Source organism: Staurois parvus, unplaced genomic scaffold, assembly GCF_062004578.1.
Source record: "Staurois parvus isolate SC_StPar_1 unplaced genomic scaffold, SC_StPar_1.0 ptg000362l, whole genome shotgun sequence".
NCBI lineage: Eukaryota > Metazoa > Chordata > Amphibia > Anura > Ranidae > Staurois > Staurois parvus.
In genome coordinates, this window is record NW_028318158.1 from 7,161,968 (window position 1) to 7,179,655 (window position 17,688).

General features: G+C 41.3%; 1 protein-coding gene across 2 annotated transcripts in view; it reads right to left on the minus strand.

Moving 5' to 3' along the window:
* NVL (nuclear VCP like) overlaps positions 1-17,688 on the minus strand; it is an 81,048-nt gene that overhangs the window by 11,231 nt on the left and 52,129 nt on the right. For both annotated transcript variants that reach the window (XM_089685068.1, XM_089685069.1), the window contains 2 exons: positions 8,360-8,466; positions 4,614-4,690 (listed from right to left, as the gene is read on the minus strand). In XM_089685068.1, coding sequence (XP_089541194.1) covers positions 4,614-4,690; positions 8,360-8,466 — 184 coding nt within the window. The remainder of the gene's footprint in view (positions 1-4,613; positions 4,691-8,359; positions 8,467-17,688) is intronic.

Sequence of the window (17,688 nt, forward strand, 5' to 3'; positions counted from 1 at the left end):
TGACACAATTAGCAGCATGCACATAAAGGCTACGTTCACCTTTAGGAAATTGTTACATCCATATTGAGGGTGTAAAGTAATTTGTTTCCAAGCAATCGCTTTCCTCCCACAGAGCCCCTTCCCTGTAACAGCATGTGGGGGTTCCTCTCTCTGCCGCCACATTTAAAATCGGCAAGGCTGTGCAGGGTTCCACAGCAATTTGTGAATGAACTAAAAGTTCCATCTGTCACTGTGGCAGACAGATTTGTAGTTCTCAATGAAGTACGAGTACAGCAATCAGTGCACTTGTAGTCCACTGACATTTCCTCCAGCTCTGTAACTGAATGCCTGTACTTCTGTATGGCCAGAGAGAGCTGACATTGCACCCACGAACCACTGATTGTGTGCATTTGTTTGCAGGCTCCTGTGGAAAAATATATATAAAGACATTTTTTTTATCCTGTAAAAATATTTGCATTTATTATTTTTTTCTTAAAAAGGTGAACTTGGCCTTTAACATAAAAAAAAATATATCTGATCTAGGTGCACTTTAGGATATGCCTATACATTTGATCACAATGGCCTGTGCTATAGGCAGGGTTTGGCCAGAATGCTGATCTACCCTTTAAGCAAAGACCACCTAAGACCTTATTGTTGTGGAGTGCTGATGCAGGCAGGGAGCAGAGGATCTTATTTTGACAGTACTTCCATTTTAAAACGGTTGTACTACCTCTCGAGAACGTCAGGAAGACAAAACGATATGTTGGGGCGTAGCAGGAAGGGACGTCATCCCACACAGTGACAACGGAAGTGGTTAATACAGGAGAAGGTGGCGGTGAGAGAGACTAGAGCCAGATCCATCTTATCCCTATGCTTATGACGTAACATGCCTTTTTATCCTGATGCAAGAGTATGCACCTAACAATGTGAATGGGCATTGTGGAAATGGTTTTTAATAAATAAAAGGTTTTAAAGATTTCACGCTATAGTAGTCTCCCTCCATCTCTGCCTACATGTTGTGTGAGACATTTAAAAGGAAAAAAAAAAAAAAAAAAAAAAAAAAGAGTGCAGCTGGCCCAAGGAGAAGGCTGATGGTGGTGATCCACGATACTAAGCGCTGTCTGACTAACCTGTGATAGGTAGTCATAAATCTGGTTTGTGTTCTGTGTTTATGGTGGAGGAACACTATGGCACTGATTGTTGGAAATGGAGCACTTTTTGAGCATGGACACTTTAACAAGTTTGAAAGCATTGTGCATTATACTGTGAATAACTGAAAGCACTTGGACACTTTATATGCACAGAGAGACTTTACTGAAGCACAAAGGACACTTTATTGAATCATGTTTAATTTTTATTTGCGTATATGAGCATTGTAGAGAATATGCTTGGTTATTGTACATGTTTAAACAAAAACCAATAGAGCTGTATGAAATATAAGAGTACATATAAGGGCTGATACGATTAGTATAGCACTTGGTAAAGCAGCTGTGGTGAATTAAGGGATCACATCCAAAGCGCTGGTTCACACTATTTATATTGGTACAAAAGAACCAACGGTGTGCAAAATGAAACTAACAGCTCTGACATTTTCCTATCCTTTGTGGTCCGGACTTTAATGTTTATCCTTTAAGATCACTCATAATAACTCGCAGTTATGTAGCCAGGCTGGATCTACTGACTTAGCCTGTTTTTATCTCTCTCTGCAACTATGACTCGAATGTACCTTTAGGAGTGCATAAAACAAAATTTCAGGTGATCAGAATCAAAAATACTAAAAATGATGGACTATTCCAAATATTCCAATATAACCTAAATTTACAGTCTAGTAATCCCACCAATAAATACTGCCAACTAACACTATTGAGCCCCTTTAGTCTAGAATGGCAACCAACACAGAAAATCAGGGAGCACAGCAAACATGCCGATTTACCCAAGAGATCCATGCCTGTAGGTGCCATAGACAAATTGTTTTTAGTTACGTATTGTTTTACATCACGAGCAGACATATAGTGATTTCATATAAGATTATTTACACACTGACAATATTCTAGGGCCAAAAAAAACAATAAAATGTTCTGTGTGATGTTGGTGAGGGCCCCAAAGGCTACATTACATGCTACAGTGAAATCTGGCCCTGGGTACTCTCCTTATAGGGTAATATGCATAGCCATGCAGTTTATGGCCAAGGACATAAAATCAAAACTTTATACTTTGGCAATGTATACTTTATTGCCAAAAGTTTGTGGACACTTGACCATCACAACTATACAAGTTGTTGGACATCCTATTGCTAAATCATAGGAGTTATTATGAAGCTACCCCCCTCCCCCCTTGCATCTATAACTGCTTCTAGGAAAGCTTTCCACAAGAGTTTGGAAGGAGCCTTTGGGAATTTGCACTTATTAGTCCAAGAGAACATTTGTGAGGTCAGGTACTGTAGTTAGGACAAGGTGGACTGGATTGCAATTGGTGTTCCAATTCATTTCAAAGCCATTCAGTAGTGTTGAGATCAGGCCTCTGTTGAAGGCTGCTCACGTTCCTCCACACCAAACTCATAAAACCATATCTTTATAGTACTGGCTTTGTGCACAGGCAAACTGTAATAACAGTTTGAGGAAGACCCTTTTCTATTTCAAAGTTGGAAATGCACAATTCTCTAAAATATCTTTGTATGCTGTCGCATTATCAAATTCCTTCACTGGAAACACCAGAATATATTGTACATGCTAAAGAGGTTACCATCTTCACAGTTAGCAGTCTGGGAAATCAATATCATTAATCTTTATATCGGTTTTCTTTGTCCAATGCAAAAAAGGATTAACTCAGCTCTCTTTGATAGTGAGGGTGGGTCAGCTGACTGCACCATACCCGCCTTTCTTAAAACAACATAAAATTAAATAATTACTTTCATAGGATCTGGCATAAGAATATGTACTGACACATGCCGCCCAAGGGTATAAAGGCTAATCTCATTTCATTTCTCATTTAGAACAGGTTTTCAGGCCTTCTTCTGATGTCTGAATCTTCAAGAAAGGTTAAAGCAAATCATGATGCTAAGTCATGTCTGTGAAGCAGTAGGTGTTGGGAAATATCTTGCGATTTAGGATGTCATGGGTATTAATAGAGATCTATTAGATCAGTGTTTCTCAACATTTTTTTCAGTCATGGCACCCTTTAAAATTCTGCACAATCTCGAGGCACCCCATTGTAAAATTTAAAAAATTGAACTTGCAGTTTTACATAACACAACATCCACAGGTGTAGGACACTAAATATTAGAGGATATTTATTCTTCCAAAGCAAATACATCTTTGTACACTGAGTATTGCAGTGTTTCTCTTTTGCCCCAGTTTCTCTCCCTCACTCAGATAATGTAACCCCAGTGCTGATGGAGAAGGGCAGAGTAGGGCCAAACAAGGATGCTGTGCATGCGCCATATGTCCTCCTTATCAACCACAACGTCACTGGTTGTTAGGACACCGGCGGCTAGAATGTTGTAATAGTGCAAAATGAACACCTGTGGCTGTGTGTCACTAAAAAGCAGGCTGATCCAGGCTTGTTGGCAATCTTTAGGCATTTTGCCAAGGCATCCCTAAAGATACCTGAAGGCACCCCAGTTGAAAAAAGGTACAGGATGTAGTCACCTTCTCTAGAAACATCATATGCATACATTACTATCATAGGATCTGCTTTAACAGCCTGTACAAAACAGCCCGTGCAGAGGAGTGGTGCTTATCTCATATTTATCACACTTAACTGTAGTGATGGTCTACTTTTTAATTAAAGACAATTCATTTTCTTAAAGTGTATGTCTGGGCAAAAAAAACCACATTCAGTACATTTCTGCAATACAAAATACTAGGACATGCACTTTGAGCATATGTACTTCATTTTTAAACTGCTGTCACTAGTCTCAAGTAAAGGGACAGGCTAAATTCTCAGCAATGTCACTGGTCTTCAATGAATGGATAGGCTGCATTCTCAGTGACATCACCAGCTTTTAGTGATGTGGCAATATGGGAGTGGACGTCCTAACACTTATCCAAGGGTCTAGATTCACAAGGAGAGATGGACGCCGCTCAAACCAGCCCACATTGAATAAAGAGTGTCTGTGTTGGCCTCAGTCCTTGCTCCAGCTTCTGATGCATTTTGCCCTGCCCATCGAGGGCTTGCTCTGTGACCAAGGCCCAATGGGCGGGGTGAAACACATTAGAGGGTGTGGCCAGAGCAAGGGCTGAAGCCAACAGAGACACTCTATTCAATCCATGTGGGTTCATTCGAATGGCATCCATCTCTCCTTGTGAATCACCAACTTCTATTGAATGAATGAGCTGCATTCTCTGAGATATTGGCAGCAAAAGGACAGCCTACATTCTTAGTGATATCGATAGTCTCTAGTGAACAGAAAGGCTACATTCTCAGTGATGGTGGTTGAAAATAAATGGATAGGTTGCATTTGCAGTGAGGTCATTGGTTTATAGTGAATGGATAGGCTGCATTCTCAGTGATTTCATCCGTCTCTCTGGTCTCTAGTAAAGCGACTGCATTTTTAGTGAAAGTAAATTTTGCCTTCAAAAAAAAGAAATCTGCCTATATCAAATCAAGTTAACAGTTATTTAATGACAACTTACGTAAAACAGTCACAACGCTCGTCATAGGCGATCATTTCTAGGTCAACATCAGATGCAAGGGGAGGCCGAGCTCCATTCTAGAAAAACAACAGAATAACAAAAAAAAGAGTCTTTGGAAATCTAAACCACACTCAAACTGTGTCTTCTTTAAGAAAATTATTTTTCTGTGAAAGTTGGGGCAAATCTCTAACTTAAGTATCCCAACATTTCCTGGACTTGGGAAATTGCAGATGGTGCAGAGGTTCTTGGAATACGATACGTCACACACCGCTGTGTTTTCTTGTGTATGGTCATGTACAGTCATTTACTTCTACGGCTGGCTGTACGTGTCACATTCAGCACCTCGAGCATGGAACATCTGGTATTTTTACAGCAAAGCAGATTTGCACCTGCAAACATCTATGTACATGGGCCCTAAAGTTTATTACACCGCTTGGGGTATGCCAGTGAGGAGTTCCCAATGCAGAACTTATGTGGTGCCCATTAAGGGGATCTCCCATTTATACAGGATTTTTAGTTGATTTTATATTCACCATAAAATCCTTTGTCTGGAGTCCACTGAGGGGAAACAGAAGTCCTAAAACGTTGGGTTATACTGCTGCCCACAAGAGGACTGAACACTGGGGGGAAAAAAAATTGTAGGTCAGCCCAGGGAATATCCCCTCCTACAACTAGCATGCCTCAGTTTTGTAGCAAAGCAGTATGGAGCGCATGATCATAATAAACACGATGGGATGGGACCTTGCCCCCCCCCCCCCAATGGAAAAGGTTTTTTACAGCAAGTACAAAGATCCTATTTTCTTTCTCGTCCATTGAGGGACACAAGGGGTCTTAAACCTTCAGTACCGAGGGGTGAGCCAACAGAAAAGAACTGCACACAAGCCTAGCATGACAACAGGAAAATGGGGCTGCCCAATACTCAGAGTAACATGAAGGACCTTACACCCGATGGCATCAGATGAGGCAGAAATGTTTGCTTGGTAGACAGCCTGGTCCTTGGCGTCAAACAAATCAGTCTGTCTAGAGATGGTATTGATGTGTTCCAGGATGATAGAATATTGCATTACAGATGTTTTCTGTGAAGTTGGGACTTCAGGACCAAGGTCTCCTAGCTCCAATCCCTACAGAGTTTTGCTTCAACCTGTTCACAGACCTGTCATTGCCTCCCTTCAATAGGGAAACTTTTTGGCTTCTGTGGACATAGAAAATGCTTACTTACATACAGCAGGTAAAGTATTGAACATGTCACCATTTTTCTAGGTAAATATATTTTAAAAAGTGCTATTGACATGAAATTTTCACCACATTAGCAACCCATGCAATCCATACATACAAAGAAACCAGAACAAATAAGTTGAGAAATTAAGTTATGTGTAATAATATGGAATCTTTCCATACATTTTCTATTGTATTCAAGTCAGGTGATTGGCTGGGCCATTCGAGCAGCTTTATTTTCTCTTTTTGAAACCAATTCATTTTTTTTTGGCTTTGTGTTTGGGATCATTGTCTTACTGAAATGTCCACCCTCGTTTCATCATTCTGGTAGATGGCAGCAGATTTTTATCAAGAATGTCTTGATACATTTCTCTATTCATCCTTCCTTCAATCATAAGAAGTTTGTTAGTGCTGTATGCTGAAAAACAGCCCCACACCATGATTTGCCCACCTCCAAACTTCACTGCTGATATGGTGTTTCTGGGGTGATGTGCAGTGCCATTTGACCTCCAAACATAGTGTGTATTATGACATCTGACGAGTTCAATTTTGGTCTCATCTGACCAGACTATATTCTCCTAGTATTTCACAGGCTTGCCTAAATGTTGTGCAGCAAACTTTAAACGAGCTTCAACAAGCTTTTTCTTCGGCAATGGAGGTTTGCGTAGTGAGTGTGTATACAGGCCATGACGTACATTACTTATGGTTTTCTTTGACACAATTGTACCTACTAATTCCAGGTCTTTCTGAAGCTAAACACAGGTGGCCCTTGGCTCTTGGAGAACTCTTCTGATAATTCTTTTCACTCCCCTGTCAGAAATCTTGCGAGGAGCACTAGGTCATGGCTGGTTTATGGTGAAATGATGTTCTTTCCACTTCCAGATTATTGCCCTCAACAGTGCTCACTGGAACATTCAGAAGTTTAGAAATCCTTTTGTAACCACTGCCATCAGTATGTTTTGCAACAATAAGGTTGTGAAGGTCTTCAGAGAGCTCTTTGCTTTTACCCATTATGAGAGGTTTCTTGTGCGACACCTTGGTAGTGAGGCATCTTTTTATAGGCCATCAGTTGAGAATGAACCAGCTGGTATTAATTTGCACTGACAAGGGGCAGGATTGCTTTCTAAGTAATGACAGATTTCAGCTGGAGTCTTGGCTTTCCATGCCTTTTTGCACCTCCCTTTCTTCATATGTTCAATACTTTTTTCTGTGTCAGTCCATTTTATTACACATAACTTCATTTTTTAACTTATTTGTTTTGTGTTTTTTGTATGTTTGGATTGCATGGGTTACCACCGATATGTGGTGACATTTTCATGTCAATAGCACCTTTAAAAATATTATTACTGAGAAAAACGGTGACGTGTTCAATATTTATTTTACCTGCTGTACGCAAGTAGGCATCTTCTATGTCCACAGAAGCCATAAAGTTTCCCTAGTGAAGGGAGGCAAAGAAAGATCTGGGAACAGGTTGAAGTAAAACTCTGTTCTGCAGCAGGGACTGGAGCTATGACACCTTGGTCCTGAAGTCCTTTGGGAGACCAGTGGAGATCTGCCAGTCTGTGAAAAGACAAAAGGAAGGTTTCAAGTTCTAAAATAGAAAGGCATAAAACTCCTTTTGCGGGTGGTTGAGGAGCAAAGCTTGGAGGGCCTCAACATTGAAGTCGAGAAAATTGAGAAATTTAAGGGATGCTTCTTAACGCTCAGAGAAAGACTGCTTTGCAATTTGCTCTTTGGGATTCTCCTGCTGGAGAAGATAAGTGTACTTGCCACCAGTAAAATCCATCCTACTAGAGCTGCTCCAAAGAGGAGCTGTAACTCAAAGGTTGTGGGAATCAAACCATTGTTACAAAACAGTGCTGCAGTCTGGCTCTTTAGTTAAAGCACCAAACACCTTGACAGGAGACACATATGGGGGTGGGGGCATTCTTTGATTTATCACAGCTGATATTTAGCACAAGGGTTGTGAGATCCCTGTAAAGGAATTTTACCCAGTCAGTAAGATCTTACTTGCTGTATAAGGGGGTAACTTGTTTTTTAATGAAACAGGCGATGATTCTTATGCATGGGATTAGTGCACTCATTTTGCGAGTATGCTTCTTTATATACGAGAATAAATTTCACATCTTGGGGTTACTACACTACGAGAGAACTTTTAATCTTTCCCCTGTATTGGCTTTAATGAGAACCATTGAGCTGCTGACAGGAGATTGTAAAGAGTGAAAGATCATAACCATGATATTGGGAAGTCTGCTTTTGACCTAACTTGAGAGTTGGTCAATAAGTGGAGGTAAGCTGAAGAAAAGTGCTCCAAAAGGACAAGAGCCATATAAAGGCATACTGAAAGTTGGAGTTGTTCTACCCTGGTCTTGCTTAGGTTTTTTTGCTCACCAGTGTCCAATCCTCCTCTAGGCAGCACTATAAGCTGAAGGTTTAAGACTTCCTGTGTTCCTCAAAGGAAGAGGAAGGCAATCTATTCTGAAATGCATGTTATATGACACTTCAAAGCACAATATTATGAGTTAAATTACTTTGGTAATGGTTCTTAGGATAGCCAGCCGGTCAGCAGGGGGTGGAAGTCCAACATACAGAGTTTTGTCTAGGCGTCCAGGCCGCAGGATAGCTGGGTCGATGATATCTGCAGAAATGAAAATGGGGACATTTGTGAGACTTGGCAGCCAATGTATTTCTGGGGACTTGAGACTGCACAATTAGAAATCCTACAGTGCCCTTACACCATATCACCCTCTGAAAACTGACACAGTTACTTCTGGCACAGGACAGAAGCATGACGTTTTGCCACAAAATTAGCATCATGTTCACTCCCAATTATGATTTCACAGTCAGGCATATAACACATCTTAGCATGACAATAATTAGACCTGGAACGTAAAGTTTTAAGTTACCACAAGTAACAAATAACACAGTGAGAGCTTATCTGAGAGGCAGAACTTGTTCATTGCTCAAGGAACCCTTAGCAACCTCTGGATGAACCCTAGGGTTTCATGGAACCCTGGTTGAGAAAGCCTACACTATAAATAGAAGTACACAGCCACTTAGCGTAGGATGGCAAGGCACACCCTTGCTCTACCCTTCACAGGCTGCCTGTAGAAAACTACAGAAGGGGGAGGATTCAAGACCAGTCAACCTGCTCAAGTGGAGAGCGCATCACTGACCGGTCGTGTTTACAGGAAGCTCCTGCACAGAGCCAAAAGTTCACAATGGATTGTTGCACAGATCTGGAACAAATACACAAAGCACACCAAAATTCAAACAGGAAAACACACCTCTTTCTTTTAGACAATATGTACTTATCCCTTGGCTCAGCTTTGATATTTTTCTGATTGGGATAGGTAATGTGCGAACACAGGAAGCCCTTAAGAATACAGAACAAATGACAGCTAGACTGACCCCTTTAACCAATTCCAACTGCTGATACACGCAGTGAAGCGCAATACAAAATAAGAGCTATTGTTGCTGTTGGAAACCTTTTCCCAGAAGCTCCTTTTTAAAGTGTGTTTTGTGAGTGCCACCTACACAGCATTTTCACTTCTCTATTGCTCTCATGGAGTTTATATTCTGGGGAATCTCCATTCCATGTCCTTATTACTCACTGGCATCTGTTGTCAGAAACTTTTCCAAACTTAGCAGCTTTCAGGAACTTCCATTTCCATGGGAATGGGGGCCATTTACTAAATAGGCAAGTTTGCTAGATCTCCCACGCACCTGTTTGCTTTGTTTTATTACCCTGTGTAGCTATCTACATGTGTTCCATACGACACTACTGTCCGATCAATGTCACATTGTTGCTTCTAACTTTTTGGAAAATTTGTCTGGGCCTGACATACCTAAAGTGTATCTTAAGCAAACTTTTTTTTTGTTACATTTTCTAAAAAGGAACTTTACTTTGTTTTCCAAAAAAATAAACAAACGTTGGTAACTACAAATGCTGTATTGTTATTAATATTATTATACAGGATTTATATAGCGCCAACAGTTTGCACCGCGCTTTACAATATAACGAGAGACAATACAGCAACAATACAGTTCAATACAAGAGGGTTAGGAGGGCCCTGCTCTAGCTGCTGACTTTTAAGAATCAGACAATTACCATCCTGCACTACTGGGGAGGTTTTTCCTATACGTGATTTTATTAATTGCAGTTCCACCTTTGTAGTATATATGCTGGAATGTAAGTGATGGATAGATTGTAAGCTCGAAAGAGAAGGGCCCTTGACCCCCTCGTGTTTTGTTACTGTATTGTCTCATGTTCTGTCTCCCACTATAATGAACAGCGCTGAGCAAACCTTCTAGCGTTATATAAATACTGTATAATAATAATAATAATAATGTGCAGTTTTACAGAGATTGTCTTTGTGTCTAGTATTTAAATATGTTTGTTCTGAGTTGTTTTATGGCTATGAAAAAGGTTTTTCACAGAAACGCGCAAGGTGCTGTAACTTGCACAGTCTACCCTTTATGAATAAAGTACTTTTAATCAGGCGAACAAGTTGCCAGCTCTTCACCTTATACTCCTAGACCAAGGGTGTCAAACTGGCGCCCCTCCAGCTGTTTCGAAACTACAAGTCCCATCATGCCTTGTAACTGTCAACCTTGCAATGCCTCATGGGACTTGTAGTTTGGCAACAGCTGGAGGACTGCCAGTTTGACACCCGTGTCCTAGACAATTACTAGTCCCTTGAGTGCAGCGCTACCTTCCTCACAGCCGATTCTTAGCAGCACTTGAGAGGAGAGCCAAAGCGCGGCAATCTTGGATATGGGAGCTGGTTGTGACTTCCTGAAGTCCCACAGCCGGATTCCCACTGCGCATTCACAAGGCACAGCAGCACAGTGGGATGGTGCCCTACAGCCTCCTGTAAATGTCTGATGTCCCAGGAGCTTCTAGGGGTGGAGGGTAATTGCGGAAGTGTGAGTTGGTACTTGTTACAAAAAGTAAGAATCAAACTTCCGGTCTTAAGATAACAAAATTCATTCACTGTCCTGTCTATGAAGGAGCAGCATTGCCACCCAGGGACAGAAGATGTGTTTGGACAACAAAACACTTCGCCATGTCCATAATAGGGGGAGGGTGTTCTGTAGTCCACAAAAAGAACTAGGAACAATGCTAACTTAAAACAGTGCAGCACAGTAAGTTATCAGCTCACTGGATTTCTGAGCTATATTTTTCCACCATCATGCCCATTATAAATTGTAAGCTCCACGAGCAGGGCCCTCACATTCCTTCTGTACTGAAATGTATTGTAATTGCGCAGCACTTAACAATATAAGGGAGAAAGTACAAACTGTTGGCGCTATATACAGAGGGGCAAAAAAGTATTTAGTCAGCCACCAATTGTTCTCCCACTTAAAAAGATGAGAGAGGCCTGTAATTGGCATCATATGTAGACCTCAACTATGAGAGACAAAATGAGAAAAAAAATCCAGACAATCACATTGGCTGATTTGGAAAGAATTTATTTGCAAATTATGGTGGAACATAAGTATTTGGTCAATATGAAAAGTTCATCTCAATACTTTGTTATATATCCTTTGTTGGCAATGACAGAGGTCAAACGTTTCCTGTAAGTCTTCACAAGGTTGGCACACACTGTTGCTGGTATTTTGGCCCATTCCTCCATGCAGATCTCCTCTAGAGCAGTGATGTTTTGGGGCTGTCGCTGGGCAACACGGACTTTCAACTCCCTCCAAAGGTTTTCTATGGGGTTGAGATCTGGAGACTGGCTAGGCCACTCCAGGACCTTGAATTGCTTCTTACAAAGCCACTCCTTCATTGCCCAGGTGGTATGTTTGGGATCATTGTCATGTTGGAAGACCCAGCCACGTTTCATCTTCAATGCCCTTGCTGATGGAAGGAGGTTTGCACTCAAAATCTCACGATACATGGCCCCATTCATTCTGTCCTGTACCTGGATCAGTCGTCCTGGTCCCTTTGTGGAGAAACAGCCCCAAAGCATGATGTTGCCACCCCCATGCTTCACAGTAGGTGTGGTGTTCTTTGGATGCAACTCAGCATTCTCTCTCCTCCAAACACGAGTTGTGTTTCTACCAAACAGTTCTATTTTGGTTTCATCTGACCATATGACATTTTCCCAATCCTCTTCTGCATCATCCAAATGCTCTCTAGCAAAACTTCAGACGGGCCCCGACATGTACTGCCTTAAGCAGGGGGACACGTCTGGCACTGCAGGATCTGAGTCCCTGGCGGCGTAGTGTGTTACTGATAGTAGCCTTTGTTACGTTGGTCCCAGCTCTCTGCAGGTCATTCACTAGGTCCCCCCGTGTGGTCCTGGGATTTTTGCTCACTATTCTTGTGATCATTTTGACCCCACGGGGTGAGATCTTGCGTGGAGCCCCAGATCGAGGGAGATTATCAGTGGTCTTGTATGTCTTCCATTTTCTAATTATTGCTCCCACAGTTGATTTGTTCACACCAAGCTGCTTGCCTATTGTAGATTCAGTCTTCCCAGCCTGGTGCAGGTCTACAATTTTGTTTCTGGTGTCCTTCGATAGCTCTTTGGTCTTCACAATAGTGGAGTCTGGAGTGTGACTGTTTGAGGTTGTGGACAGGTGTCTTTTTTACTGATAACAAGTTCAAACAGGTGCCATTGATACAGGTAATGAGTGCAGGACAGAGGAGCCTCTTAAAGAAGAAGGTACAGGTCTGTGAGAGCCAGAAATCTTGCTTGTTTGTAGGTGACCAAATACTTATTTTCCACCAAAATTTGCAAATAAATTCTTTCCAAATCAGCCAATGTGATTGTCTGGATTTTGTTTTCTCATTTTGTATCTCATAGTTGAGGTCTACCTATGATGCCAATTACAGGCCTCTCTCATCTTTTTAAGTTGGAGAACTTGCACAATTGGTGGCTGACTAAATACTTTTTTGCCCTACTGTATACACACACACACAAACACACACACACACAGTGGGGAAAATAATTATTTAATCCCCTGCAGATTTTACAAGTTTGCACATTTACAAAGAAAGGAAGGGTCTATAATATTTACCATATGTGTATTTTAAATGATAAAGAAAGGATATCGAGCAAAAATCCAGAAAAAAAAAAAAACACGATACAAATGTTATATATTGAGTTGCAGTTCAGTGAGTAAAATAAGTATTTGATCTCCAAGCAAAACATGACTTAGTACTTGGTAGAGAAACACTTGTTGGCAAGCACAGAGATAGGACGTTTCTTGTAGTTGGTTACCAGGTTTGCACACATCTCAGGAGGGATTTTGGTCCACTCTTCTTTACAGATCTTCTCTAAATCCTTACGGTTTCTTGGCTGTTGCTTGGCAACTCAAAGTTCCAGCTCCCTCTATAAATTTTCTATAGGATTAGGGTCTGGAGACTGGCTAGGCCACTCCATGATCTTAATGTGCTTCTTCTTGAGCCACTCCTTTGTTGCCTTGGCGGTATGTTTTAGGTCATTGTCATGCTGGATGACCCATCCATGACCTATCTTCAGTGTTCTGGCTGAGGGAAGAAGGTTCTCATCCAAGATTTTACAATACATGGCCCCATCTATTGGCCCCTCAATGGGGCAAAGTCAGCCTGTACCTTTAGCAGAGAAACAACCCCAAAGCATGTTTCCATGCTTGGCTGTAGGAATGGTAATGAGTTAATGCCACAAGCTCAATTTCAGTCTCATCTGACCACAGCACTTTCTCCCAATCCTTCTCTGAATCATTCAGATGTTCATTGGCAAACTTCAGATGGGTCTATACATGTGCCTTCTTGAGGAGGGGGACCTTGCGGGTGCTGCAGGATTTCAATCCATGGCGGCATATTGTATTACCAATGTTTTGTTTGGTGACTGTGGTCCTAACTGCCTTGACATCATTCACAAGCTCCTCTCGTGTAGTTCTGGGCTGATCCCTCACTTTTCTCATGAGACGAAATCCAGACAGAGGGAGATTGATGGTTATTTTGTATTTCTTCCATTTGCGAATAATTGCTCCAGCAGTTGTCTCCTCCTTACTAAGCTTCTTGCGGATGGTCTTGCAGCCTATTCCAGCCTTGTGCAGGCCTATAATCTTGTCCTTGACGTCCTTTGACAACAATTTGGTCTTACCCATTGTGGTGCCCAAGAAAGAGATTCTGTGGACAGGTGTCTTTTATACACATAACGTGTTGTTGTTAGGAGCACCTTCTTAAATTGACAGGACTAATCTGTGTACCACATGAGCACATAACCAGTCTGTGGGAGCCAGAATTCTTGTTGGTTGTTAGGGGATCAAATACCCATTTTACTCACTGAACTGCAACTCAGTTTATAACATTTGCATCATGTTTTTTTCTGGATTTTTGGTTGATATTCTGTCTCTGTCATTTAAAATACACCTACGATAAAAATTATAGACCCTTCAGTTCTTTTCAACTGAGTATACTTACAAAATCTTTAGGGGATCAGATAATTATTTTCCCCACTGTATATAAATGATATAGGGTCTGGGAATAAAAGTAACAGTTGCATAGTTAGTCTCGCTGAAAAAAAGACAAACTGAATTGAGGGGAACAATTCCAGTGTCCCCCTCTTATCTCCTGATAAGACATATCGTGTGGAGTCACTCTGCAGATGCTCAGTTTGGTGTGTATTGCTAGAGAGCCTTTTTTTTCTTGGGAGAGTTCATGTGATCAGCAGAGGGTCAGTCAGCACTCGCCAGGCAGAGGTCTTAGGTCTGCATCCTCCTAGAGTAGAAAAAAAACTCCTCCTACAAGTGTTAACCAGTGCTCAGCTGAACACTGATAGAAGTCACAAGACTGCTCTAACTGCTGATGAGAAAAGGTATTTAGCAGTTTACATTTACTAAAATAATTGCATTACCATGTTGTGTGTACTGTGGGAGAACAGATATAGTGAATGCAGGGTCCTGGGTTTAGTAACACTTTGATAACTGGAACTAGAGCCTGAACATTCTCTCTCACATATCACAGCAAACACCATCATGAGCCAGGACTTCACCAAACTAGCAATGTCCTTTTTCAGAGCAAACAGCAGCTACTGGAATTCGCCCTAATCTAATCACTCGGGAACTAGTCTCCTCTTTAAAGCAATTCAGCCTGACACGCAGAGGGTCACGTTCACTGCATGGCATGCCTGCGAAGGTATAGGTGTCACTAGAACTGGAATGTCAGTGAGAAAGGTGAAGCCTAGGCAAGCGTCAAAATAATCAACACACTCCTATTCCCATGTAAACAGAAAGAAAAGTAGCAAGGGGTGGAGAATTCTCCAAATACACTTTATATTTCATCAAACAAATGCTCACACCCTACTAACTATGACAGTGTTAGGATTAGATTCCCTAAATGTGCTTTGTACTTTGTCATATTCTTAAGCATTTCAAAGGGTACATAAAGCCATATATGCCTGGCCTTAGAATTTACAATCTATCATTCCACTTACACTCATAAAACACTCGCATGCTGTCAAATGTTAGACAGATCTCAATAAACCTATTCATGTTTTCGGTATTAGCGAGAGACCTATAGGAAAACGTGAGGCAACCAAATGCTGCAAATGGCATGCAAATGCTGTGCTGGCAACTTGCATTCACCTCCTACTAGGCACACTAAACCCACAGTGCTAAATACTAAACAACGTCCCAGAGAGCAAATACAAGTGAAACTAAAGAATCATTCAAACAGACTATAGCAGATATTTTTTTTCAAAGTGCAATCACAACTGTAATTCACACAGAAGATGACAGGTGACTTCAATAAACTGAGGTGGTGTTATTAGTCTGCTGCAGGTAGAAGAAACAATTTCCTTAGTCTGCAGCAAGTTACAGGGCAAGAGGCTGCAGCAGAAATTGATCTTCGTAGTCATTTGTCAAGAAATGCACAAGCACCAAAATTTATATTGCACTTAGCAGCTAGACACACACAAAAAAAATAATTTAGTTTTGCTTGCTCTGTGCATTGAGAAATCCCACCCACCTTTCCCGAAGAAGGCATTGTATTCCGACAGTGCTTCCACATCTCTTGGAATACACTGATCAGCAGTTGCAGCCGACTGGCTGCATCTTCTGAATGAGAAATGGTTTCCAGCAAGTCCTCCCTTTAACACAGTGGTTCTCAACCTGTGGGTCGCACGACCCTTTCACAGGGGTCCCCTAAGACCATCAGAAAACACATCTTTCCGATGTGTAAAGAGCAGCTGCTGTGTTGAAAGCAGCAGTATTGGAGGTAAAACGACACTCATGAATTATAATTACTGGGTAAATAATTTTATGGTTGGGGGTCACCACAACATGAGGAACTGTATTAAAGGGTCACGGCATTAGGAAGGTTGAGAACCACTGCTTTAGCAGAAGTCTATCAGATGCTTGACGTTTGTTGAGCAAGCATGGACAAAGCAATGATTGAAATTTGGCCGGTTCAGCAGCATGCTGGAAAATTTTTCTTTGGGGGTGGGGTTCCTCTACCCATCTCACTCGTGTGCAAGGAGAGAAATCCTTGTTCCACTAGCACAGGAAAATAAAAAGAAAGTACACAGCCAGTTTTAGAGTTTAAATTGTGGCTTCCATATACAATTCCAAATGTTGTTCAACTAAACCCTCTGTTTTTAATAAAAATGGTTAGTGTAATTTGTATTTTTCCCGGCAAACTTTCCAGCTAGCCAGCAAAAATGTAATTTTGTTTGCTCAGCCCAAAGCCCCTCCATGAGCACCTTAAGCTGGCCATACACTGTGCAAATTTCGTCCTGATGAACCGCTGCCACTCAGCCCTTCAACCCTCGACTGAAGAATGAAAGGAATCGGGCAGAAAAGTGTCAGCCTAAAAGAGGCTGCATCAATCATTTGCAGCCACTGTTCCACATTTGCACTGTATAGGATCTGCTGTATGGCCAGCTATATTTTTGAGGTTATAAATTGGGGAGTTGACATTTTTTTCATGATTGTGTTATCTCTCAGCTGGCACCTAAGTCCAGAAAGTAAATGGACTGAACAATGATGAATGATGGCTGAGGACAAAGATGGATCTGTCTTTCTAAAAAGAAAAGATGAAGGCATTGCCAGGGGAGCACGTGATCTCTGTGAGAGGTAATAGCTGTATGTGTTACACTTACAAATCACTGATCATGCATGCAATTACCATGAAAATACAGTATGTCTGATGCTAGGTCTGCTTAAATATATGTCTAGTAGGAGAGGAGCATGTTGGAAGGGGCGATCACTATTGATAGGAAATTCTGCACTCACTCTTGTACAAAATATGATTTTTTTTCATACGCAAATAAATTTCTAAAAAAATATAAAGAAAGGAAGTTATACCAGCAATATTTTAAAGCCCAAATCGGGGCACAAGAAAAAACACTCATTAGTGGCCCCTCCACACTACAATAGCTAAATTATAGTTTTTTTTCCCTAGGGGTAGAGGGATAAGGGGTTGCTGGTGGTTTTACATGCTTGAAAGAATGTTATTTTGACATTAACCTTCAAAACTAGATATCTTACCCTAACCCAACCATGTGCTTGTCAGCACCAAGTACCGAATTGTTTGGATAATGATATGGCAGTAGTCTTCAACTTATCCATCAGCTTGCCCTACCCCTTTTATGTATAGGTTTTATTATACTGTGTAAACCTATGTAATAGGTGATCATTAAAACCTTTACCAACTCATTGGACCACAGCAGTTCAGTTCATCTAATGGCGCCTCACTGCTCTCTGCTATGTAGCCATTTTGGCAACCAAATGTTAAATTACGAATTCTTTGTTTACATAAACATGAATTAGGTTTAACCACTAGCCTACAGGGCACTTCTACCCCCTTCCTGCCCAGGCCAATTTCCAGCGCTGTTGCACTTTGAATGACAATTGCACGATCATG